Genomic DNA, 24,566 nt, shown 5'->3' with positions numbered 1-24,566 from the left:
CCCGTGACCTTCAACCCCTCAGGCGGCACTGCATTAAAAACCGACATCAATCTGTAAAGGATATTACCACGCGGGCTCGGGAACACTTCGGAAAACCATCGTCGGTTAACACAGTTTGTCGCTACATCTACAAGTGCAAGTTAAAACTCTACCATGCAAAGCGAAAGCCATATATCAACAACACCCAGAAACGCCGCCGGCTTCTCTGGGCTTGAGCTCATCTGAGATGGACTGACGCAAAGTGGAAAAGTGTGCTGTGGTCTGACGAGTCCACATTTCAAATTGTTTTTGGAAATCATGGACGTCGTGTCCTCCGGGCTAAAGAGGGAAAGGACCATCCAGATTGTTATCAGCGCAAAGTCCAAAAGCCAGCATCTGTGATGGTATGGGGGTGTGTTAGTGCCCATGGCATCATGGGTAACTTGCACATCTGTGAAGGCACCATTAATGCTGAAAGGTACATACAGGTTTTGGAGCAACATATGCTGCCATCCAAGCGATGTCTTTTTCAGGGACGTCCCTGCTTATTTCAGCAAGACAATGCCAAGCCACATTCTGCACGTGTTACACCAGCTCGGCTTTGTAGTAAAAGAGTGTGGGTAGTAGACTGGCCTGCCTGCAGTCCAGACCTGTCTCCCATTGAAAATGTGTGGCGCATTATGAAGCGCAAAATACGACAACGGAGACCCCGGACTGTTGAGCAACTGAAGTCGTACATCAAGCAAGAACGGGAAAGAATTCTGCCTACAAAGCTTCAACAATTAGTGTCCTCAGTTCCCAAACGCTTATTGAGTGTTGTTAAAAGGAAAGGTGATGTAACACAGAGGTGAACATGCCCCTGTCCAAGCTTCTTTGGAACGTGTTGCCGGCATCAAATTCAAAATGAGTGAATATTTGCAAAAAAAACAATAAAGTTTATCAGTTTGAACATTAAATATCTTGTCTTTGTAGTGCATTCAATTTAATATAGGTCAAAAAGGATTTGTAAATCATTATATTCTGTTTTTATTCACGTTTTACACAACGTCCCAACTTCATTGGAATTGGGGTTTGTAAGTAGGACACAAAGTAAGAACCTCAGAAATCGAACTATCCCTTTAAAAGCATAGTTCAGTCCAGCTAACTATACGTTAATGATACATGCAAAGAATCCCACTACTGCAAAGCAAACAGTGGCTGTTGCTTTGGGCTGTGGAATGCAAAAAAAAAAAAAAAAAAAAATCTGACTAAAAAAAATTTTTTTTAAAGCTCTTCCCCCTTAAAAAAAACTTAAATAAAAACAAAAACAAAAAAAACCCTTCTTGAGCATCAATAACTGCCCCATCAGTGAGTGCCACACAATTTGATCAGTTACCTCTGCTGCATTTCTCCTTCAGCTCGTTTGCCTCCGATGTCTTTTGGAGGCCCTGTAAAGTACTGATAGCCGTCCTTACGGCGTTATCTAGACCTGTGTGACATAATGGGAAAAAAAGTCATCAACAATTCTGAGTCCTTATGAATTCCACAGGGGCATATCAGGTGCTATTATCCTACTGCTACCAGGGGTTTCCTCATCTATTTGATGTTTAGGTAGGCCACCATGAATGTTCTTCCACCGCCTAAAAGAAAGTGCTAAGAATAAACAAAAAGCTGGTATCAAAAAATGAAAACTTTAACCGCAATGGCGTCTGGATGCACTGACTGTTGACTAGGTAGAAGGCAGCATAAATGGAAAATAGGCAACCAGAGTAAACAAAAAGGATTTTGGTCTCTGCGGTGTCTGTTTCATGCTTCTCGATCCCTGTGGATGTTGAGGCAGCAGTTTTTAACCATAGTATAGATGGCATAAATTAACTTCTAACTCATTTAACTGAATTGTTTCAAGATACGGTAGTTTGCAGGAGCATGATTTGGGAATTTTATTCTACCATTTCCTTCATAAATCTTCATAAATCACTTTTTTTTCCCAAATTCATTGTATTGCATTTCAAAATGCAGTATATTGTCAAGAATACTGAGATGTCAGACCAACTCCATGGCGACGCGTCTGGTCTTCAACCAACCCAAAACAGCACATGTCACTCTGCTGTTCATATCCCTCCTCTGGTTCCCAGTTGCTGCCTGCATCAAATTCAAAACCTTAATGCTCACTTACAAAACAGCACCTAAAACGGCTCCCACCTACCTGAACTCTCTCATTCAGGTCTACACTCAGTCCTGCTCACTACGCTCTGCCAATGAAAGGCGCCTGGCACTTCTGCCAAAATGGGGCTCCAAGTCACTAGCCAGACTCTCTTCTCGTCTGTAGTTCCCCGGTGGTGGAATGAATTACCAAACCCATTTGATCCACTGAATCCCTCTCCATCTTTAAGAAGAAGCTAAAGACCCAGCTCTTTCTGAAACACCTCCACACCTGATGGTATTATTAAAAAAATGAATAAAAATTTGCTTCTATGCACCCTATGCATCACCTTTGTGCACTGCCTGTTGACACTTATGTCCTATCAGATTTGAACCAAGTTATTTTGGCATTTACTTGCATTGTTGTCTCCTGACTAGATCCTTGCTTGTGTTGTATTAACTCTCAGATGTAGTATGTCACTTTGGATAAAAGCGTCTGCTAAATGAAATTGTATTTGTAGGCAATAAAACAATGGTAAGACAACAGCTTATGTTTTAATGTAGCTACTGAGTTGATTTCCAGCTGTGACTGATTAATCCTACTCTTGAAATTGTATCTTTAAAGTGGAGTTTTAACATTGCAGTCTATGGCACCTCCACTTTTAACCCCCCTCATGATGTCTGTTAAACAAACCTGGTGGCTAGGTGAATAATAAAAAAAAATTTTTTGGTTCATCCAGTGGTTCTCCAGTTCTCCTGTGCTGAGATCAGCAGTGGATGATTTGCTGACTTGCGAAATACGATCGATGTCTCGTTGACTTTCAACACTCATACCCGAATACATACACTGAATCAATAATGTGCATGCGTGCAGCGACAGAGAGCAGTGTCGGCCAAGCGAGCTAGAGAGTGAATGAGAAGCGAGAGTGACAATAGTCAGAACAAACGTTTTCCAAAGATTTTTAATCACCGCAACCATGAGAGGTTCTTGATCATAGTCATAACTGCACAAAATAAATTAAAAAATAGGCTGATTGGTCCAGTAGTTTGCAAGATTAGCCGCGGACAAAATGCTGGAGTTGAATTTCCACCTCACTTGAGAGGTTCGTGGTGGCGTTCTCTCTCAAAATTCCTTTCGGTAATTTAGTCCATTTGGGAGAGCGTGTAAAAAATAAAGCAGACAATCCTACCAGATTTGCAAAAAACACGAGGTAGAGCAGCAACAAGCTCGTTAGTAGCTGTCAATGCAGCAGCCATTAACCTTAGTTTGCTCACAACCCGCCAAAAGCTCAAGCTCAAAGTTGATGACAACGCCGGGGCTAGCACCAACAAATCGCAGAGCCCTGAGGAATTCTGTCACTATACATCAAAATTTGATTAGCTGAAGTTTTGGTGAGTCAAAGTTTTAATCAGTTAACAGCTTCAGGCTTCAATGAAAGGCTAGCAATAAAAACTACTGCTGGTCCAAGGAACTGTGATGCATTTAGATGACATAGGAAATCCCCGTTCAGCCCCAGGAGAAAACAAGTAATTGAATTCAGACATTTCAGGCACACTTCAATTTAACTATCTCCTACTACTACTTTCGGCGGCTCCCGTTAGGGGTCGCCACAGCGGATCATCCATCTCCATCTCTTCTGCATCTTCCTCTGTCACACCGGCCACCTGAATGTCCTCTCTCACCACATCCATAAACCTCCTCTTTGGCCTTCCTCTTCCCTGACAGCTCCATATTCAACTTCCTTCTCCCAATATCCCCAGCATCTCTCCTCCACACATGCCCAACCCATCTCAATCTTGCTGCTCTTGCTTTGTCTCCAAACCGTCCAATCTGAGCTGTCCCTCTAACATACTTGTTCCTAATCCTGTCCTTCTTCATCACTCCCAATGAAAATCTTAGCATCTTCAACTCTGCCACCTCCAGCTCCACCTCCTGTCTTTTCGTCAGTGCCGCTGTATCCGAACCATATAACATAGCTGGTCTCACAACCATCTTGTAAACCTTCCCTTTAACTCTTGCTGGTACCCTTTTGTCGCAAATCACTCCTGAAACTCTTCTCCATCCATTCCACCCTGCCTGCACTCTTCTTCACCTCTCTTCTGTATTCCCCAGTAATTTGTACAGTTGAACCCAAGTATTCAAACTCATATGCCTTCGTCACCTCTACTCCTTGCATCCTCACCATTCCACTGTCCTCCCTTTCCTTCATGCATAGGTATTCCGTCTTGCGCCTACTGGCTTTCATTCCTCTTCTCTCCAGTGCATACCTCCACCTCGCCAGGCTCTCCTCCACCTGCAACCTACTCTAACCACAGATCACAATGTCATCTGCAAACATCATAGTCCACGGAGAATCCAGCCTGAGCTTGTCCGTCAACCTGTCCATCACCATTGCAAACAAGAAAGGGTTCAGAGCCAATCCGTGATGTAATCTCACCTCCACCTTGAACCCATCTGTCTTTCCAACCACATACCTCACCACTATCACACTTCCCTCATACATATCCTGCACCACTCCTACATACTTCTCTGCAACTCCCAACTTCCTCATACAATACCACACCTCCTCTCTCGGCACCCTGTCGTATGCTTTCTCTAAATCCACAAAGACACAATGTAACTCCTTCTGGCCTTCTCTATACTTCTCAATCAACATTCTCAAAGCAAACATCACATCTGTGGTGCTCTTTCGTGGAATGAAACCATACTGCTGCTCGCTAATCGTCACCTCTCTTCTTAACCTAGCTTCTATTACTCTTTCCCATATCTTCATGCTGTGGCTGATCAACTTTATACCTCTGTAGTTACTACAGTCCTGCACATCACCCTTATTCTTGAAAATTGGTATCAGTGTGCTTCTTCTCCACTCCTCAGGCATCCTCTCCCTTTCCAAGATTGTGTTAAACAATATTGTTAAAAACTCCACTGCCATCTCTCCTAAACATCTCCGTGCCTCCCCAGGTATGTCATCTGGACCAACTGCCCTCCCTCACTTCCTCCTTGATAATCCACTGCACTTCCTGATTCACTATCCCCACATCATCCATCCTTCTCTCTCTCTCATTTTCTTCATTCATCAGCCCCTCAAAGTACTCCTTCCACCTTCTCAACACACTCTCTCACCTGTCAGAACATTTCTATCTCTATCCTTGATCACCCTTACCTGCTGCACATCCCTCCCAGCTTGGTCCCTCTGTTAGGCAATCAGTACAAGTCCTTTTCTCCTTCCTTAGTGTCCAACCGCTCATACAACTCACCATACGCCTTTTCCTTTGCCTTCACCACCTCTCGCTTTCCTATGTGCTCTATCTCCTTGTACTCCTCTCTACTTTCTTCATCTCTGTCTATCCCACTTCTTCTTTGCCAACCTCTTCCTCTATTCTTTGCTATATTTCCTTATTCCACCACCAAGTCTCCTTGTCTTCTTTCCTCTGTCCTGATGACACAACAAGTACCTTCCTAGTTGTCTCCCTCACTATTTCTGCTGTGGTTGCCCAGCCATCTGGTAACTCTTCACAACCACTCAGTGCCTGTTTTAACTCCTCATTGAACTCCACACAACAATCTTCCTTCTTCAACTTCCACCATACAAACTGGTGCTGGTCCAAGGAGCTGTGATGCATTTAGATGACATAGAAAATCCCTGCTCAGCCCCAGGAGAAAATAAGTCATTGAATTCAGACATTTCAGGCACACTTCAATTTAACTATGAAAAACAAATTATGGTTTTGATTTTGACAGGGCCAGCAGAGAAGGCTCTGATAGCCCACCACTGATTAAATGCTTGCAACAGCTGCCTGTTTTGAAGATGAACTACAACTCAAGTATGTGCATGGTAGAATGTCTGTGTGCTACACTCATCACAGTTGAACATTTTCCTTCTTCTACTTCTTCTTTTTTATGTTTATTGGTGGTTAGCAAACAACAATTCCATGCATTACCATCACCAGTTGGAATGGTGAGTGGGCCAGAATGACAATTTACTAAAAGAGAAATTTAAAAAAAAAACAACTCTTCTCAAGTAAACAGGTTATTTCTCAGGTTTCTGGGAGGGACTAAAAGCCTCTTTCAGCAGCTGCTGCACACCTTCTTCAGAAACACCTATTACACCCAGAAATGTCCTTGATGCATCTACAATTGTCAGTTCTCTCCACTTTTCTTTCTACTCCAGCAGTACAATTAATTACCATTGCCAAAAATGCCAAAAACTTAATCTGGTGCTTACAAAAGCAAAACTCAGCATGCTTCTTGACTGGCTTGTCCTCCTTAGGTTCTTATCTCACATCATTCTTGTTGTTTCTCCACCTTCCTTTCTTCAGCATACTTCAATCTGTTTTTTGCTCTCATCTTATTCACTTTCTCTTCCTTAATTATTTTTGGACACTGTGCTGACCCTGTATCATGATTTCCCTTGCAGTGCAGGCACTTTGCTTGCATTTCATGAACTTTACAATCTTCCACATTGCAATTGTCCTTCCCACATCTCCCACATCTTCTGACTCCATTACATACCGCTACAACATGTTCATATTCTTGACAGCAAAAACATCTGAGAGGAGCTCTCTCATACGGCCTCACCCTGTAACTCATATAATCCTGAGCATTTTTCCCGCACACAATCATTGGAAAACGAGCGACTGTAAAATGGGTAAAACATTTTTGTGCATCATAATCCCCTCGAAATGAATTGTTTTACTATCAGAATTTGATCCACTTCGTCCGATAACATTTGGAAAGTCTAGAAGAGCTGCACGATTCAATTCTTTTATCCCATTCAAGTTAGCGGAGGTCTAAACTGGACGTTAGCCAGCTTGGGTGGCATCGGCAAATATCTCTCATGTGCATGCTCTACAGCAGGGGTATTCAATCACCGGGCCATGGACCGGCACCAGGCTGCAAAGCATTTGCTGCCGGACCGCAAGGAAACAATACGATATACAATATTCAAATAAAAGCCCGGTCCAGCCATCTGGACCGTGTAATGCTAGAGGGCTTTTAATTTGAAACGGATACTTAAAATGTGTACAATAATGTAATTTTATCACTCATTCACGTGGCATTCGGCAGACCAATGGTAATGAACTTCATAACTCAGAGACACACTCAGTCAACTCACTACTAGCAGCTAGTTAGCTACCATGAGTACCAGTAAAAAAAACAAACATCGCTTGAGAGTTTCCTCAGAAGAGGGAGGGGAGATAAAAGGTCTAATGAGTTTTTGTCTGTATGTTGCACTGCTGTGGGCCGGGGGAAACAGCATTTCACTTCACTTCATGTGCGCAATTACATGAGGTGAAATGACAAATAAAGTGAAATTCCGGAAATGACAATGATAACGCAAACAGCAGAGGCTGAGACAGCAAAAAAAAAGGAAAAACAAAAGTAGGAAATATGATGAGTCGTACCTAAAATATGGCTTTATCGTGACTGGTGACTCACATGCTCCGAGCCCCCTGTGTGTGATATGTGGAGACAAGCTCTCTAATGAGGCAATGAAGCCCTCAAAACTGTTTCAGCACCTTGAGCCCAAGCAAGTGGGACAGAAGCAAGTGCTGAGAGCCACCACCACCTCTACAAATGCTGCTGCTCTGACAGCATCATACTTAGTGGCTAGTCATATTGCTAAGGCTAAGAAGCCTTCCACTATCGGCGAAGAATTGATTCTGCCTGCTGCCAAGGACATGTGCTGTGAACTGTTGGGGGAAGCTGCAACTAACAAGGTGGCAAAGGTTCCTCTTTCAGCTAAACATTATTATAGATGTTATGATACTATTGACTTATAAGCCTAACCTATGTATATTCTGGTCGTTATTAACCCCCCCCCCCGCCCCTCCCCCCTGGTCCACCAGAATATGGTCAATATTAAACCGGTCTGTGGCGCAAAAAAGGTTGGGGATCTGTGCTCTACAGGCACTGGAGCCGGTGGGGGATTCCCCAGGCTCTGGGTGACTGACTGGACACGAGTGACAGGAAAACCCAACTCTCTTCAGTGAATGACTCATACAAACTAGAGTCAGTAAAGAGTCAAACCTCCCATCACTAATCAATCAGCACACCTCACCCTGATCCGCCACTCCCGCACTCTCGCTCGCCCACTCACTCACATCGCTTATTTGAACATTAGCCAGTTAGCCATTAGTCTGTACACTGGTGCTGAAACACTAGTGGTACCTAAAACTGTCAAGACCACCCAACTAGCAAAGTCCTTGTTCTTCAACACAACTGCTAACAAAATTTTGTTCTTAACTTGCAAGCTACAGCTACCAACACAAGTTTGTTTACGCTGTCTTACTGTCCCACAGATGGCTCAGCTGCCACCACTGCCAGTCAAACACACATCCCTAGCTAGCTACCTACCTAGCTTACTGGCTCACTCACTTCTTTGACTGTTAGCGCTACTCCCAGCAAAAGGACTGGTCCCAAATAAACTGGTCTAGAAGATATAAACATTAACTGCATTTATTAGAACATAGTGGAGGTTGAAAAGGTTTCATAAATCGAGAAACACACTTCATATAACCTTTAGTATGTGCTGATAAATGTATTCCAGGTTCATTAAAGTATAACTGCTCCTCTAGACAAGGTCCTGTGTACCCCCTTACACTTGGAGAAGTGTAGTTTAGTAATTTTACACCCACTGAAACTACTATAGGTTACTTCTGCTGAGTTTTCTTACCAAGGACCTCGATCATCTTGTCCACCAGGTCAAGGACGTCACAATCAAGCAGCGACGCAGAGGAAAGTTTTTTATGAGCCCGATACAGGTCCCTTATAAAGATGGTCAGGTCTTCCTTGGACAGCACAGACAAAACACTCTGAATGCTCTACAGAGAGAGAAGGTACAAAGGAGGGAAAGAGCGATAGCGCAAGAGAAAAAGGAGTGATTGAGAGCACTTGGAGGGTAATTCAAAGGGTGGGGTGAGTGGAAAAAAAGTGATGAGGTAAGGGGAAGGGTGAAGCAGAAAATTAGTTAGAGCAGTTGCAAGGATGACAAAATAAAGAAAAGGAAATGAAAAATAAAAAAATGATGAGTAAAGGGAGGAGTGGAGAGAGAAGGATGGGTGGTGATGGGATGGAGAGAGGAAGTGGGAGAAGGTAAGAAGGCGGGAAAAACTAATTGGCAAATGGAATAACTATAAATGAAAATGCTCATATTCACATACATCCTTCACACTCATCTGCATGTACCTTGAATATATAGGACAAGTCCTGCTCTGGATGTGGCCTGCCTGGCTGGCAGTCTTCATCCTCAGTCTGAATTAATTCCTCTGATTCCAAAGGAGGTGGCGGCTCTGGTGAGTCTGCCACCACAATGTCATCATCCTCCTCCTCTATTTCCTCCAAATCCTCTGGATCACTAAGTGACCTGAGGTAGAGAAGGAATCCATCAGGTGAGTGATTGCACTAAAAAAGGGCCCAAGATAACGGTTCCATGTGTAATACTGTGACATTCTTGAAGCACAGTGTGGCTGAAAAACAATAGCAGGGCTTGCTGATATCTGTAAACAACTCACCCATACACTCCTCAGATTTTTGCATTTAAAAATTCAGCCCAACCAATTCTTTTTAATGTTGTTTTAATGCTCAGTCAATTAAAAGACTTGGCTCAGATTGCATCCCATAGAGAACTTTGTGGCAACCTCACCCAACTCAATTTAAGGAGGGTTTTCCAAAATGGCAGATGTTACAATTTGCTTGATTATGTTGCTTTTATTTGTTGTTGTCACATTGCTGAACAGCAGAGGTCAGGATTCCAGTAGAAATGAGAGAGAGAGAGAGAGAGAGAGAGGAGAGAGAGAGAGAGAGAGAGAGAGAGAGAGAGAGAGAGAGAGAGAGAGAGAGAGAGAGAGAGAGAGAGAGAGAGAGAGCATTCTGATTGTGACAGTTTGATAAATTTGTCGCTACGGGAATCTCACTCCCGAATTTCTCCAGAGCAGAAAGCAAAACCAGTAACGCTGGATCTTATCAACACTCCTGGTTTTAATAAGTTAGAAATTGTTCTCATTTAGAACTGTGTTTCGAGGGAACGCCTATTGATTAGTCTAAAATGATTTTTGTTCTTAAAAGAAGTGAATTAATCTGCCAAGGAAGAGAGCTAATTTCACTTCTTTCCAATACATTTTTACTTGTTTGGAAAATGTTTTCAATGAAAGTGAAAACTCGTGTAAATTACTGTTTTCCCTCACATTTTCCTGAGCTATAACTGAAAGGGCTAAACAGAACTGACCGTTTTTCTTTTGTTTTAGTCACAGGATGGGTGTGGTACCCTAATTTATTTTCCCCTTTTTATGAAACTGTCTAGACATGAATTCAATGAGACCTAGACAGGTCTTTTGAGTTCCACTGGACTGGACACCTCAGCAACTTTAACCGTTATCTTCTTTCACCTACTTACTTTTATCTTGTTTTTTTCTGTTAATATGATCATCCCATGGTTATCAAATTGGTGCTTCTAAAAACCAATATTTTAAAGGAAAACAAACTCCTACATTTACAGTGGAAATGCTTAGAAATTGCATTAGCAGTTTCCCAGTTGAATTTCTTTGATAGTCTTAGCTTTTCTCTAGTGCACAGAGAACGCAGCAGTAGGCTATCAGATAAGGCCAGATGCGGAGGGTTTTGTGCTGAGTTTTTGAGCGCAGGCAGAGCCAAGGATCAAATGGCAGGAGTTGAAGAAGGAAGACTGTTGTGTGGAGATCAGGGAGGAGCTAAGACGGGCACTGGGTGAGAGTGAAAAGTTGCCGGATGGCTGGGCAGCCATTGCAGAAATGAAGAGGGAGACAGTTAGGAAGGTACTTGTGGTATCATCTAGACAGAGGAAGGAAGACAAGGACACTTGATGGTGGAATGAGGTAGTACAGGAAAGTATATGGTGGAAGAGATTGGCAAAGAAGAAGTGGGATAGTCAGAGAGATGAAGAAAGTGGACAGGAGTACAAGGTGATGCAGCGTAAGGCAAAGAGAGAGGTTTGAGAAGGCAAAGGAAAAGGTGTATGGTGAGTTGTATGAGAGGCTGGACACGAATGAAGGAGAAAAGGACTTGTACCGATTGGCTAGAAAGAGGGACTGAGCTGGGAAAGATAGACAGCAGGCAGGGTGATGAAGGATAGAGACAGAAATGTGCTGAGAAGCGAGGAGCATGTGTTGAAGGTGGAAGAAGTACTTTGAGGGGCTGATGAAAGAAGAAAATGAGAGAGAGAGAGAGAGAGAGAGAGAGAGAGAGAGAGAGAGAGAGAGAGAGAGAGAGAGAGAGAGAGAGAGAGAGAGAGAGAGAGAGAGAGAGAGAGAGAGAGAGAGAGAGAGAGAGAGAGAGAGAGAGAGAGGTTGGATGATGTGGGGATAGTGAATCAGGAAGTGGGGTGGATTAGCAAGGAGGAAGTGAGGGCAGCTATGAAGAGGATGAGGAGTGGAAAGGCAGTTGGTCCAGATGATATACCTGTGGAGGCATGGAGATGTTTAGGAGAGATGGCCGTGGAATTTTTAAGTAGATTGTTTAACACAATCTTGGAAAGTGAGAGGATGCCTGAGGAGTGGAGAAGAAGTGTACTGGTACTGATTTTCAAGAGTAAGGGTGATGTACAGAGTTGTAGTGACTTAAGAGGTATAAAGTTCATCAGCCATAGCATGAAGGTATGTGAAAGAGTAGTGGAAGCTAGGTTAAGAGGAGAGGTGACGATTAGTGAGGAGCAGTATGGCTTCATGCCAGGAAAGAGCACTACAGATGTGATGTTCAATTTGAGTGTTTATGGAGAAGTATAGAGAAGGCCAGGAAGTGTTACATTGTTCATGTCTCTGTGGATTTAGAGAAAGCATATGACAGGGTGCTGAGAGAGGAGGTGAGGTATTGTATTAGGAAGTCAGGAGTGGCATAGAAGTAGGTAAGAGTGGTGCAGGATATGTATGATGGCAGTGTGACAGTGGTGAGGTGTGCAGTAGGAATGATGGGTTCAAAGTGGAGGTGGGATTACATCAAGGATCAGCTCTGAGCCCTTTCTTGTTTGCAATGGCGATAGACAGGTTGATGGACAAGATCAGGCAGGAGTCTCAATGGACTATGATGTTCGTAGACGACATTGTGATCTGTAGTGAGGGTAAGAAGCAGGTTGAGGAGGCCTGGACAGGTGGAGGAATGCATTGGAGAGAAGATGAATTAAAGTCTGTAGGAGCAAGACGGAATACACATGCCTCAAGGAGAGGGAGAACAGTAGAATAGTGAGGATGTAATGAGTAGAGGTGATGAAGATGGATAAGTATAGATACTTGGGGTCAACTGTTCAAAGATAACAGGGAGTGCTGAAGAGAGGTGAAGAACAGCGTGCAGACAGGGTGGAGTAGAGTGTCAGGATTGATTTGTGACAGAAGGGTACCAGCAAGAGTGAAAAGGAAGTTTTACAAGATGGTAGCAAGACCAGCTATGTTATATGGTTTGGAAACAGTGGCACTGACGAAAGTTTTCACTGGGAGTAACAAAAATGGACAGGATTAGAAATGAGTATAATTAGAGGGACAGTTCAGCTCGGGCAGTTTTGAGACAAAGCAAGAGATGTGAGACTGAGTTGGCTTGGACATGTGCAGAGGAGAGATGCTGGGTATATTGGGGGAAGGATGCTGAAGATGGAGCTGCCAGGCAAGAGGAAAAGAGGAAGACCAAAGAGGAGTTTTATGGATGTGGTGAAGGAGGACATACAGGTGGTTGGAGTGTCAGAGGAAGATGCAGAGGACAGGAAGAGATGGAAACGGTTGATCCGCTGTGGTGACCCCTAATGGGAGCAGTTGAAAGCTGGAGAAAAATAATGCCCCCCCTTTTTCCTCACCAATTGTAATTGGCCAATTACCCTATTTTCCGAGCTGTCACAGTAGCTGCTCCACCCCCTCTGCCAATCCGGGGAGGGTTGCAGACTACCACATACCTCCTCCGATACATGTGGAGTCACCAGCTGCTTCTTTTCACCTGACAGTAAGGAGTTTCACCAGGGGGACGTAGCACATGGAAGGATCACGCTATTCCCCCTAGTTCCCCCTCCCCACCGAACAAGCGCCCCCGACCGACCAGAGGAGGCGCTAGTCCAGCAACCAGCACACATACCCACATCTGGCTTCCTACCTGCAGACACGGCCAATTGTGTCTGTTGGGACGCCCGACCAAGCCGCAGGTAACACGGGGATTCGAACTAGCGATCCCCATGTTGGTAGGCAACGGAATAGACGGCTACGCTACCTGGACGCCCCAAGAATGTGTTTTTGAATGTTAAACAAAACAAACTTTTAGGGTTTAAATGATAAATTCACCTATTGGTACGGATTAAGAGATATGAAAATGTTGCTGGGACCAAGTAAACTAACTTAATGTGGAACACTGGGATATTTTAATTCTGCAGGCGATGGAGAATATTTTGCGACCACCAACTTTTTTCAGTAATGTGTGAAGTTCAGTTTAAAAAGAGTTTGGTTTGGAGAGGTTTTACTGTACAAGTATGTGTTTCCCATACCAGGTTTCTATGATGCAGGCCTCCTCGTTTTTAGAGTGCTGTGTGGTTAAAGTGTAGATGGTCTCCGGTGACTCTATGCCCACCAGCTGTAGCCTGGTAAAAAACAGAGGGGGGGTTGGGGGTGGGGTGAGAGAACAACACGATAACAATTTTAGTCTGCATCTTGTGTTTAACATAAAAAAAATGATGAAAACCTTGCTTTTAAAGATCTGGTATGATTTACTCAAATATGGTCCACACAGTCCCTCAAGAAGTTTGTCTTTGGAGATGCAAATATTGCTCTGCCAAAAGCAACTGCAAATGCCAATACAGGATACCAGCATCCACATTTATGCCAAAACAAATATATGCAATAAATTAGCATAAGGCTACTGAAAAATTATTGGCATGTAATGCATTTTCTAATTTAAGAAAAAAAATTCTCAAGAAACATACATACAAAACATAATGTTACAGGACTGGTCCATAAAAGAAGAAAAAATAAACAAACAAACAAATAAATGAGGCACAGCACTTACACAAGAGAAAAATATAGTGAAATTAAATGATAATTATTGTATACATGGATCCCATTCATGCCCAATGTCCCGAATTCAATTATTTGTCCACATTTGTTACCCGCTCAAGTCCAAGTTATATTTAACTCCCAAAGATTCCAACGATTTCTTCCATTTCTGCAGAAAAAGAAGAGCCCTTCCATCAATATAGTGTTCTTTTTTTTTTTTTACAGAATCGGAGATCAGAGATTTCCACATGGAAGTAGGAGGGTCATCCCCGACTCCGACCCACTTCACCATGATGGCTTTCCTCACCAGCATTAGAAGTGACTGAACCACTGCCACTGTACCACTGTACATTACAATAACATACCGCAAAGTTCGAACATGACCGTTTGCTGCGTCTACTGCACTTGTTTCCAAAATGTACAGTGAAGAAGTGCAACAGATGGAGTCATCTTCAAAGTCAAAATCACCTGTAGATCCATCCATCCATCCATCCATTATCCGAACCGCTTATCCTGCTCTCGGGGTCGCGGGGATGCTGGAGCCTATCCCAGCAGTCATTGGGCGGCAGGCGGGCAGACACCCTGGGCAGGCCGCCAGGCCATCACACAGGGCCGACATATATATATACAGACACACACACACACACACCTAGGGGCAATTTAGTACGGCCGATTCACCTGACCTACATGTCTTTGGACTATGGGAGGAAACCGGAGCACCCGGAGGAAACCCACGTAGACACAGGGAGAACATGCAAACTCCACATAGAGGATGAACTGGGATGACCCCCCAAGGCTGGACTACCCCGGAGCTTGAACCCAGGACCTTCTTGCTGTGAGGCAACCATGCTAACCACTGTGCCACCGCGCCACCTCACCTGTACATGCCATCGAAATATCAGATCTAAACATTTATTTCATCCCATTTAAACATTTTACCCCGCCAGTTGGAATGCAGAGACCATGGGGATCACGATGAAACCTACAGGAATGCTATAGTTGACTGAAAACGAGTATGACACAGCATTTTGATTTATTCCTCATAGGACTATGGTAAACTTATGTGACCCCCCCTCCCATCTTAGAGTAACAGAAGGCTATAAATAGATGGGTTCACACATGGGGAAGGGGCGAGATGTTCTACAACACTGACACCTCCAGACTAACCCAAACCAGCATCACTGTCCACTTCATCTACTCCTTTTTCTTTCTATTAATTCAACGAACTTATCAAAAACACTGCGTGCTTCATGTAGAATGACTCGCAAGGAGGCAGTGTTAGCGTCTAGGCTTAACATTTAACTAGAAAAATGCTTTTCTACAGAAAAAGCGTGTGAATGCTGAGCTGCTGAAGGAAATCGCGAAAGCATTGCTGAAAATGGATAAATAGGAAAAGTGCCTACATGAAATACCTGGAAACTGAAATGTGAAATGGCTGAATATCTTAAAAGTTTTAAAGGTATAAAAAAATGAAAAATTTGCCATAATGTGCTAAATACATAAATAGTTTGGTTGTTGAATGGTTTCTGTAGTTTAAAGTATGAAAAAGTGGAAGTGGTGCCACTAATAAAGGACTGCAAAGCAATAGTGGGAATGCCCAGCATTCACACTAATTAGGCTGGCAGTTGAGTTTCAAACTGATATGTGACGTCACGATAGGACTGAACATTCTAATAAGCAAAGTGTATGGCAGAATTGCTCAACTTTAGAGCTGAATTGTTCAAAAACTATAAAATATTTGTAAAATCTGAATAGGATTCTGAAAGAGCTGAATGTCCTGAACTGTTTAAGCTTTAAATGGGGTTTCTAGCTCAAAAAATGGAGGAGATACAGTTCAAAGGTGATGAGGGTTTCAACCTTTCCCCATAGACTTCCATTGTTTCGAAAAAGTAGAAAAAGCTTACTATGTCTAAAAGTATAAAATATTTTAAAAAAACCGAAACGTGAGCCTTAATGGGCTTAAAGAGATGAACACTTTGATACCTGAATGGTTTCAGTGGCTAAAAGTATGGAGGAGTAAAAGAGGTGGAAAGGTTGCAAAAGTCCCCCATTGACTCCCATTCAAAAAATGGCTGGAAAAAAGTTGAATATTTCAAAAAGTTCAAAAGGTATGAAAAATCTGAAAGGGGCGCACTAATGTCCTTAATGAGTTGAACATTTTGAATGGTTTCAGTAGCTAAAAGTATGAAGGAGCTACAAAGTGTCCAAAAATGGGCGGAAGAAAAATAAATAAAGAACTGCAAAGCAATAATAATAATAATAATAATAATAATAATCGTTGCAGGGGAACTCAGGTACAGTGTACAGGCATGTGGCTGTGTATAAGGCCGCCACTAGGCTGCATGATCACGTGACTACGCTGTAGGTACGGAATGCCGGTCAGTACAAACATAACGCTACAAGGTTGTCCACGCCTCACAACCTACCCGGTGACGCAACCGGAGGGTGTTTCGGGTAACGCCAGGACACCTGCCGAGTCCGCCTCTACGTCGTCGCTCCTCATGGAGCCATAGCTGGAAGGAGGCCGCTGCGTCCCGCCGGTAGTGTGCCTCCCGTCTGTCAGCTGCAAGGCTCTAGAGATAGAAATGAGGGCGGGCCTGCGGTCAGGGAAACGCGGGCGCACACAACAGCATTTTCGACAAGTCAGTGTAAAACACACGTCGTGTGTGTAGCAAATGTACACTTTCCAACAACAAAACAAAACGTCACACACACTGAAGCGGTTCTAGTAGGTACGCGCAAGTGTGGAGGGATCGAGGGTCGGGGTACGGGGGGGGGGGTATATTGCCACCACGTACCTCTCGACCTCAGCATCGGAATCCATGGCTCGGTCCCGCGTGTCCGTTTACCCAAACGAGCTGTCGCACGTCACCAAATTTAAGGTTGCACGAGCTATCAAGTAAAACAATTCGGCCCACATTCCTCCTTCGGCCTTCGGGTCCCTTCCCTGCGTCGCTTTTTTTTTAGTTTCGGTTTCCGTGCCATAAAAACAAACCTGCATTAAATGTGTTTGAACACACGGTGGCGCTATATCACAACAAATGGGCATTCGTGAAAAAAAGACAGCGTTGGTAAATTGAGTTTATTACATATCATGAGTTTATTCATATTCATATAATCGTATATATCGTAAAATGAACAGGCGTTTGAAAAGCAATAAATCATTCCCTTAAAAAAAGAAGCTTTTAATGCAATGATAGTCCTGGTCATTTCAGAAGACAGGACACCGCCTCTTAACACACCCAGCAAGGTACCAATTAAAATCCCCATAACAGAAATGGCAAGCTATAAACACTTTCATACCAAAAGCACTCATATCTGTGGTTTTACACGTTTATTTTACAAAAATAACAAATGAAAGTGAAAACGTATTTTACAAAAAAACAAAGATCTCAATAAATCAACATAAATCAACCCCCTGATTACCAGTGACAGTGAAATGCTTAGTGAAGTAGTCTTGGATTAAATCCAGAAAAGTCGTTAAAAACAAGTCTACCGGAAAATACCAATGTACTCTGATAAACCAAAACAATAAAGGTACACTTTATTCAAAATGAAACAGTTGCACACAATTCTTTAAAAGTGAAAAGGGAAACTGATGTGGCATTTGAAGACCTTAGACCTTCATCTTGAATCTCATTAGCTGTGGAGCAAAACAGAAACAATTAGATTTAGAACAGTAATCTGCACATAGAGTGGCATTCTCATTCATATTTCTTTAAGGAATGATACCTTAGTGATTTTATGCTCCAGCATAAAATGATTTAATTCTTTTTAATAAAGCAAAGTTATCTTTCTTGACCATAATTGTGTTTTGCATTAGTCTTCTTGAGCAGGTCAGTTGCGAAGGAAACCTGTTGGTCATAATGAGCTCTCATTCTGTATATGAACCAGTTATTAAACGTGCTCACCTCGGCAAAACTACTACATGCGTAGAACATCAGCATGTACCTCGCCAGTGTTTCTATGCCAATGTATCAAAGTGTATGAATGAAAGAGTATTGGATAAAAATTGTGTGTTCACCTTGCGGGCACTAGCAGTAATGCCTGGTGACTTGGCTGTATTGACAGCACGTGGAGACTTCCTCTGCCCTCTAGCTGTCGTCTGGGGTGATTTAACGCTACCATTCCTGGTTCGTCCCATTCCAGAGCGGGATACCACGGTTCTTGGAGCTTTATGGGAAATTGTCTGAGCTGGCGACTTCTTGGATTTTTTGCCTGGAGATTTGCGGTTAGAGTTAAGTAGTTTGTTCAGCCCCTTCTGTAGGTAAGTGTTTTTCTTAGGGGTGTTCTCAACGGTGAACATCATGGACTGCCTTCGTTCAGCCTGGGATAAAGACAGGGTAGTCTTAAAAGCAATACTTACTAGGGAAAAGCAAGAATGTGGGACACAAAGTAATACTTAAAAAAGAGAAATCTTAATTTGAAACCAATGGAATACAAAAATGGATGGAGAAGCAAAATTACTTTCCATCTGTCAAACATTGTCCCCTGCCCCCAGAGGTAAGAAGAAAGAAAAAAGAGTACCATCATTATTGTCTGCACACTTTACGGTATTAGCACATGACGTTGATTGTGTGCATTAGACTTACTGGACTGAGGGCAGAGCTGGAAGGTCCATTGCTGATCTTGTTTTTGGGAGTAAGGGGAAAGCACCCGGCCTTAACCTTTGTCTGTTACATTGAGGAGAAAAGTGTTACAAAACAGAAAAAGAAAATGACTGCACAGACGAATTCATATGGCTTATGTGTGGTCCTTTCACATGACATTATTACACACATTGAGCAGCTGACTGCCTTCTCCAGACTAACCTCACAATTAATACCACTACAAGTTTAAATTATTATGTCCCCAACTGTATGTGCAGGCAGCAGTTAAGTGTTAAATATAGCAAACATTCACGTGCCCTGCAGCAATATTCGATCAAACCCACCTCGGGAGAGGACTGAGGTTGCAACAGTGTAGATGACGGCCGCTTTGTGCCTCTTGGGCTTTGCAGTTTTGCAGAACTTTTGATTTTGGATGGAAGCTGGCCAGGCATTAGGGAGTGACGGAGGGAATGGGTACCAGTCTGTCCCACCATGAAGGAGAGGCGGTTGGAGAAAAGAGAGTCCTGCAGCTGGCCAGGTATCATGGATGCCCTGCGAATTGTCTCAGATGGGTCGCCTGTGCGGAGGTCTTCATCCGTGCAAATAAAGGCAGGGCAGAGGCCAGGCTGAAAGGAAGGATGCCAACAGTGACTAAAAGTGGGTGGCTGAGCAGAAAAGTAAGGGGACTATTGTAATGACAATCTATTCTTTTAACAATATATTTCTAACTGGTGTGAACACATTCTGAAAAGACATACTCTCCCTCATCTAATTGAGACCAATAGTTAAAAAAAATAATGATAATTACTAACCTTACTGAAATCTAGTGGGTGGTAGCACTTAAAATGTTAAAAAAAAACTGACACAACCAACATCTTCACTAATTCTGCACTCTGTAAATTTTGTATGTATACTGTTACAATATCCAGGTGGGGCTTTTACCCCTTACTAACTTACCCTAGACTCCACAGGGTAGCTGCTCTTTAGATGGGGCAGGCAAGACTTGTTTCTTGCCTGGAGCTCAGCAATCCTCATCCAATCATCACCTGCACTGTCTGGCTCATGCTCAGCACCAACACAGAACGTACTTGTGCCTGGAATAAAATATTTCAGTTAAACAAAGAACATTTTACGTAGCAATGCTGAAACCCCAGTGATGATCACATCAAACTTAAAGGGATTTTTCATCAGTCCAATGAAAAACAACAGGTAAAGGCCTACAAAAACTACCTGGATAATCTACTTAGCAAGCTTCTTCTAGCTTTCAAACTTTTTCAGAATCAAAGTTAGGTTTATTGGCCATGTACATCTGCACACACATGGCATTTGACTCGTTTCGTGGCATAATGACATACTGGATCGGGTGGGCTGTGACAGGGGTCAGGCAAGGCACCAGGAGTGGCCAAGCACAAAAGTGGTAATCAAAGTGTTGCCCCAGGTCCGACAAAGCAAGGTATGGGCAGACTTTTTAACAGACCCTGATAGGCTGCAGAGCTTCTCCAACCTGCTGATGGAGAACTCGTGCTCCCACTATCCACCGCTGCTACCTGTGAGCATGGCTTCAGTGCCATGAAGCGCATTACAACATATTGGTGGAGCAACCTATCAGTTGAAATATTGTGGAAACTGCTATACATTAGCACTGAGGGGCCAACAGCTGCCAATTTCGATGCGGAGCGTGTTGTACAAAGGTGGTTGTCAGTAGGGCCGAGAGCACATCGGTGTAATTAAGATTTGTATTTGTATGGTTTCATTAGGTTATTAGGTGCAAACCGTCTGCTATAGCCTGTTCTTTCACTCACTCACACACAGTTAAGCTCACTCACTCAATCTCTCACAGTTAATTAATGAGAAGGACGGATGGATGGATGGGGGGGGGTGGTGGATCATACCATTTTCAATATACAAGAATGTTTGTTGCTACGCATCTATGACACACTTTGTCCTTGTTATGTTTCATTTACTTAAAGATTAAACATGACAATTAACTATCGTCTTTGTCGTTATTTGATAGCCACTAATAAATAAAACAATTTGTACAGGGGCAAGTAAAAATTGACTTTGGGCAAGTAGATTTCTGACCCACTTGTCCGACCGAGCATGTGAAAAAAACCCATTAATGTTGAACCCTGTATGGCCGGAGCAGAGGGCCAGCTGTTCAACCTTCCATCTATATGCAGACTCTTCACCATCCAGGATAAGGCCAATGATGGCTGTGTCATCCGCAAACTTCATGAGTTTAACAAACGGGTCTCCTGAGGTGCAGTCAATTGTGCAGAGGGAGAAGAATAGAGGGGAAAGCCCACATCCCTGGGGGGCATCAGTGCTGATTGTCTGGGTGCGATTTTCCCCAGCCTCACCTGCTGCCTCCTATCTGTTAGGAAGTTTTTTAATCCACTGGTGGATGGGGGCTGGTACAGTGAGCTATGTGAGTTTGGAGTGGAGGATATCTGGGACGATGGTGTTGAACGTTGAGTTGAAGTCCACAAACAGGACCCTTGTGTGTGTCCCTGGGGAGTCGAGGTGTTGAAAGATGTAGTGCAATCTCATGTTGACTGCATCCTTCACTGACCTGTTTGCTCAGTAAACAAACTGCAGGGGGCCTATGATTAACTTCAGGAGGGCCAACACCAATCTCTTGAAGGATTTCATGACCATAGACGTTAGGGGCAATAGGCCTGTAGTAATTTAATCCTGTGATACGGGATTTCTTGGGGACCGGGATGATAGTGGAGCTCTTGAAGCAGAAGGAGACTTCACACAGCTCCAATGATCTGTTGAAGATCAGTGTGAAAATGAGGGCAAGCTTGTCAGTACAGACTTTCAGACAGGAGGGTGACAGGCCATCTGAGCCCAGTGCATTCCTAGTTTTGTCTCTGGAAGAGCTGGCGCACATCTTCAACACAGATTCTGAGTGCGGGGGGGGGGGGGGTGCAGTTGGTTGTGTGTTGTGGCTGGAGAGGTTGAAGAAAGTGAAAGTGCGCTTATTAAACCTGCAGTAAAACCCATTTAGATTGTCAACCAGTTGATGGTTCTCTGTACTGTGGGGGGGATGGTCTCCTGTAGTTGGTAATGTCTTTCAAACATCTCCAGACTGATGCTGGGTAGGCTGAAAACCTTTTTTTCAACTTTTCAGAGTAGCACCTTTTTGCCACTCTGATCCCCTTTGTGAGTGTATTTCTGTCTTGGTTGTACTGGATCCTAGTATCTCCACTCATTGTAGGGTTCCTCTTTGGCCGGACAAAGCTGCCAGAGTTTTGCTGTGAACCAGGGCTTATTGTTGTTGAAGGTACAGAAAGTTTTGGTGGGTACACACGTACTCACAAAAGCAGATGCAAGATGTCAGTGTCAATAAGTTCATCCAGTTCTGTAGATGCAGCCTCAAAAACACTCCAATCAAGGCAGGCCTGGAGCTCCAGTTTTGACTCATTGGTCCATTTCCTCACAGTTTTAACCACAGGCTTTGCAGATTTTAATTTCTGCCGGTAGGCTGGGAGAAGACGAATCAGACGGTAATCAGAGAGTCCCAGGTTGCACAGGGGACAGAGCGATAGGCATCATTTAATATTGTGTAGCAATGATTCTGAATGTTTTTGTTCCTGGTGGGACATTTAACATGCTGTCTGTATTTTGGCAGTTCGTGGCCGAGGTTTGCCCTGTTAAAATCACCAAGGATAATGAGAAGGGAGTCTGGATATTTGCGCTCCATGTTTTTAATATGCTCAGCGAAGTGTTTTAACGCCTCTTTAACACAGACCTGGGGTGGGATATAGACACCGACCAGAATAAATTGTGAAAATTGAATGAATTGATGCGGTGAATAAAAGGGTTTACAGTCGATTAAAAAGGTCTTTAAGTGAGGACTGCATGATTTCTTCAACACTGACTTCCATACACCAGCCTTCGTTTACGTAGAAGCATATGCTGCCACCCCGCACCAACCAAAACTCTGGTAATAAATTTTAACTCTGTAGGAGTATACCTTACAACAAATAAAAGTTCAAACCGAGGGGGGAAAAAAATACTGCGCCAAGACCAGGAACATGGCTCCCTCACTAGGTGAAAACAATGTTATGCAGTCCAAAACGAGATGGCTTGTGCTTGCAAACTCTCGCTTGCACATTGGGCAGTAAACAAGGCCCAACCTGGAAAAAAATAAAGTCTTTAAAAAGTCCATCTTGGGGGAAGCATCTCATGCATTTCCTATGATCCTATTTGACGAGAAAAATACAATCCCCATATACGCAACAGCAGGTCCCACTGGTCTGGCTTAAAAAAGAAAACATTTATCCCATCCTACTTTTCTCCTCTGGATACAAGGCCCTGTCCTTTCCCTTAAAGCCTCATTTCAGCAAGCCAATCTGTGCTACTCACCTCGTGGGTGCGCAGTGTTGTGAGCAGCGCTCCGCCTGTACCCTGGCAGACTGAGCAGCTGGTCACTGGCAGTACCAGCCAATCTGGCAGGCGTGTCAAACGGTTCCATTGAGATGGGATGAGAAAGGTTTGGCTGTGAGTGGGCTGTGGACAGACTGTAGAAAGTCTCATCACATTCATTCCCTCCACGGCCTGGAGTCTTCTGTAGGTGAAAAAAAAAAAAAGCAGTTGTTAAAAGACATTTGAGAGCAACCAACGAGCGAGAGTGGGGCCAACAATGATCAATTTGTAACCTATGCACAAAATCCCTGTGCACATACAACTACAATCTAAATCATTAAGATGATTATTTCAGAATGACTCAGTAAGAGGTAGTTACTAAAGGATTATTTACTGATATGTACTACTAGCATTCCCCCAGTTTTACTCATCAATGTCTTTCTGACTTCCCACATGTCTTTTGGTGTTAGTCTTTTCACCCATGTAGTTATTGTGTGTCGGTATGTACGTGTCCAAGTTCCCTCCACCTTGGTCATGGTGATGTTGACAACTTGTGTGGTCCTGCGACGTTTGACGGAGGAGGTCAGATTCTTCCTTGCAGAATCCAGAACAAAGTCACCTGGAGAGGTCAGGGTGTGCTCCAGATTGCATTCCATGCTGGTCCTAGGGTTCAAGGTTATTATAGTAAAGGAATCAAAGTGTGGTAGAATTTTAATTATAAATGCATGGGATCTGGCAGCACAGGCACGTGGTTAGCACTGTTGCCTCACAACAAGAGGGTGCTGGGTTCAATTCCCGGCCATCTGTGTGGAGTGCTTGTTTTCCTTGTTTGTGTGGGCTTCTCTTCTACAGTCCATACACATACACAAATTAGGGTCGCTAAATTGCCCATAGATGTGAATGATGTTAGCCTTGTGATGGACTGGTAACCTGTCCAAGGTGTCTCCATGCCTTTAACACAATACTTCCTGCAATAGGCTCCAGTCCCACACAACCCTTAATTGGGTTAAACTGGTAAAGACAATGGATGGATGGACGGATGCATGGGAGCTGGGCTGTGCAGTTTAAACTGAAAAAAAAAAAAAAAAAAACCCAAAAAACCAAAACAAAACAAAAAACACTTAAGGTAGAGGTTCAGGTATTGATAAAATTATGGCACAGACTTCTCGTCTACTAATTTAATATTTGCCAGGAAGTTGCCTGTGATTTCTCCATTCTTCACACTGCTAAATGGATGTGGAATCCCAATGCAGCAATAGGCCAAAACAATATTCAGCAACAAAGTGGCACCTCTCAGTCAGGGCCATTAAACCACAGATGATATATATTTTCATCTGTTCCCAATCCAGGTCAGCCAATTAATAACACATTTTTACTCCTTCATTAAAAAGAGAAAACCATGACCAATAACCATTTATACACTGATAATAATAGAAAGTAAAAAATAAATAAATAAAAACAAATAGCCAAAATATCATCTCAACTCGTCTGTGAATGTTCTCATTCATC

General features: G+C 43.3%; 2 protein-coding genes across 2 annotated transcripts in view; both read right to left on the bottom strand.

Moving 5' to 3' along the window:
• The window catches only part of nlrc3l (NLR family, CARD domain containing 3-like), a 34,602-nt gene extending 17,549 nt beyond the window's left edge, over positions 1–17,053 (bottom strand). The window contains exons 1-6 of the mRNA XM_056283516.1: positions 16,893–17,053; positions 16,521–16,667; positions 13,590–13,682; positions 9,290–9,467; positions 8,778–8,925; positions 1,355–1,447 (exon numbers count right to left, since the gene is read on the bottom strand). Coding sequence (XP_056139491.1) covers positions 1,355–1,447; positions 8,778–8,925; positions 9,290–9,467; positions 13,590–13,682; positions 16,521–16,667; positions 16,893–16,918 — 685 coding nt within the window. The 5' untranslated portion in view covers positions 16,919–17,053. The remainder of the gene's footprint in view (positions 1–1,354; positions 1,448–8,777; positions 8,926–9,289; positions 9,468–13,589; positions 13,683–16,520; positions 16,668–16,892) is intronic.
• Positions 17,054–17,710: 657 nt separating this feature from the next.
• numa1 (nuclear mitotic apparatus protein 1) overlaps positions 17,711–24,566 on the bottom strand; it is a 28,068-nt gene continuing 21,212 nt past the window's right edge. Inside the window, exons 17-23 of the mRNA XM_056282878.1 lie at positions 23,585–23,720; positions 23,058–23,259; positions 19,641–19,777; positions 19,028–19,309; positions 18,687–18,767; positions 18,119–18,442; positions 17,711–17,737 (exon numbers count right to left, since the gene is read on the bottom strand). Coding sequence (XP_056138853.1) covers positions 17,711–17,737; positions 18,119–18,442; positions 18,687–18,767; positions 19,028–19,309; positions 19,641–19,777; positions 23,058–23,259; positions 23,585–23,720 — 1,189 coding nt within the window. The remainder of the gene's footprint in view (positions 17,738–18,118; positions 18,443–18,686; positions 18,768–19,027; positions 19,310–19,640; positions 19,778–23,057; positions 23,260–23,584; positions 23,721–24,566) is intronic.

This window comes from Lampris incognitus, chromosome 7 (genome assembly GCF_029633865.1).
Source record: "Lampris incognitus isolate fLamInc1 chromosome 7, fLamInc1.hap2, whole genome shotgun sequence".
NCBI classification, from domain to species: domain Eukaryota; kingdom Metazoa; phylum Chordata; class Actinopteri; order Lampriformes; family Lampridae; genus Lampris; species Lampris incognitus.
The sequence above is the reverse complement of the archived record's forward strand: the minus strand, read 5'-3'. Positions and strand labels throughout refer to the sequence as shown.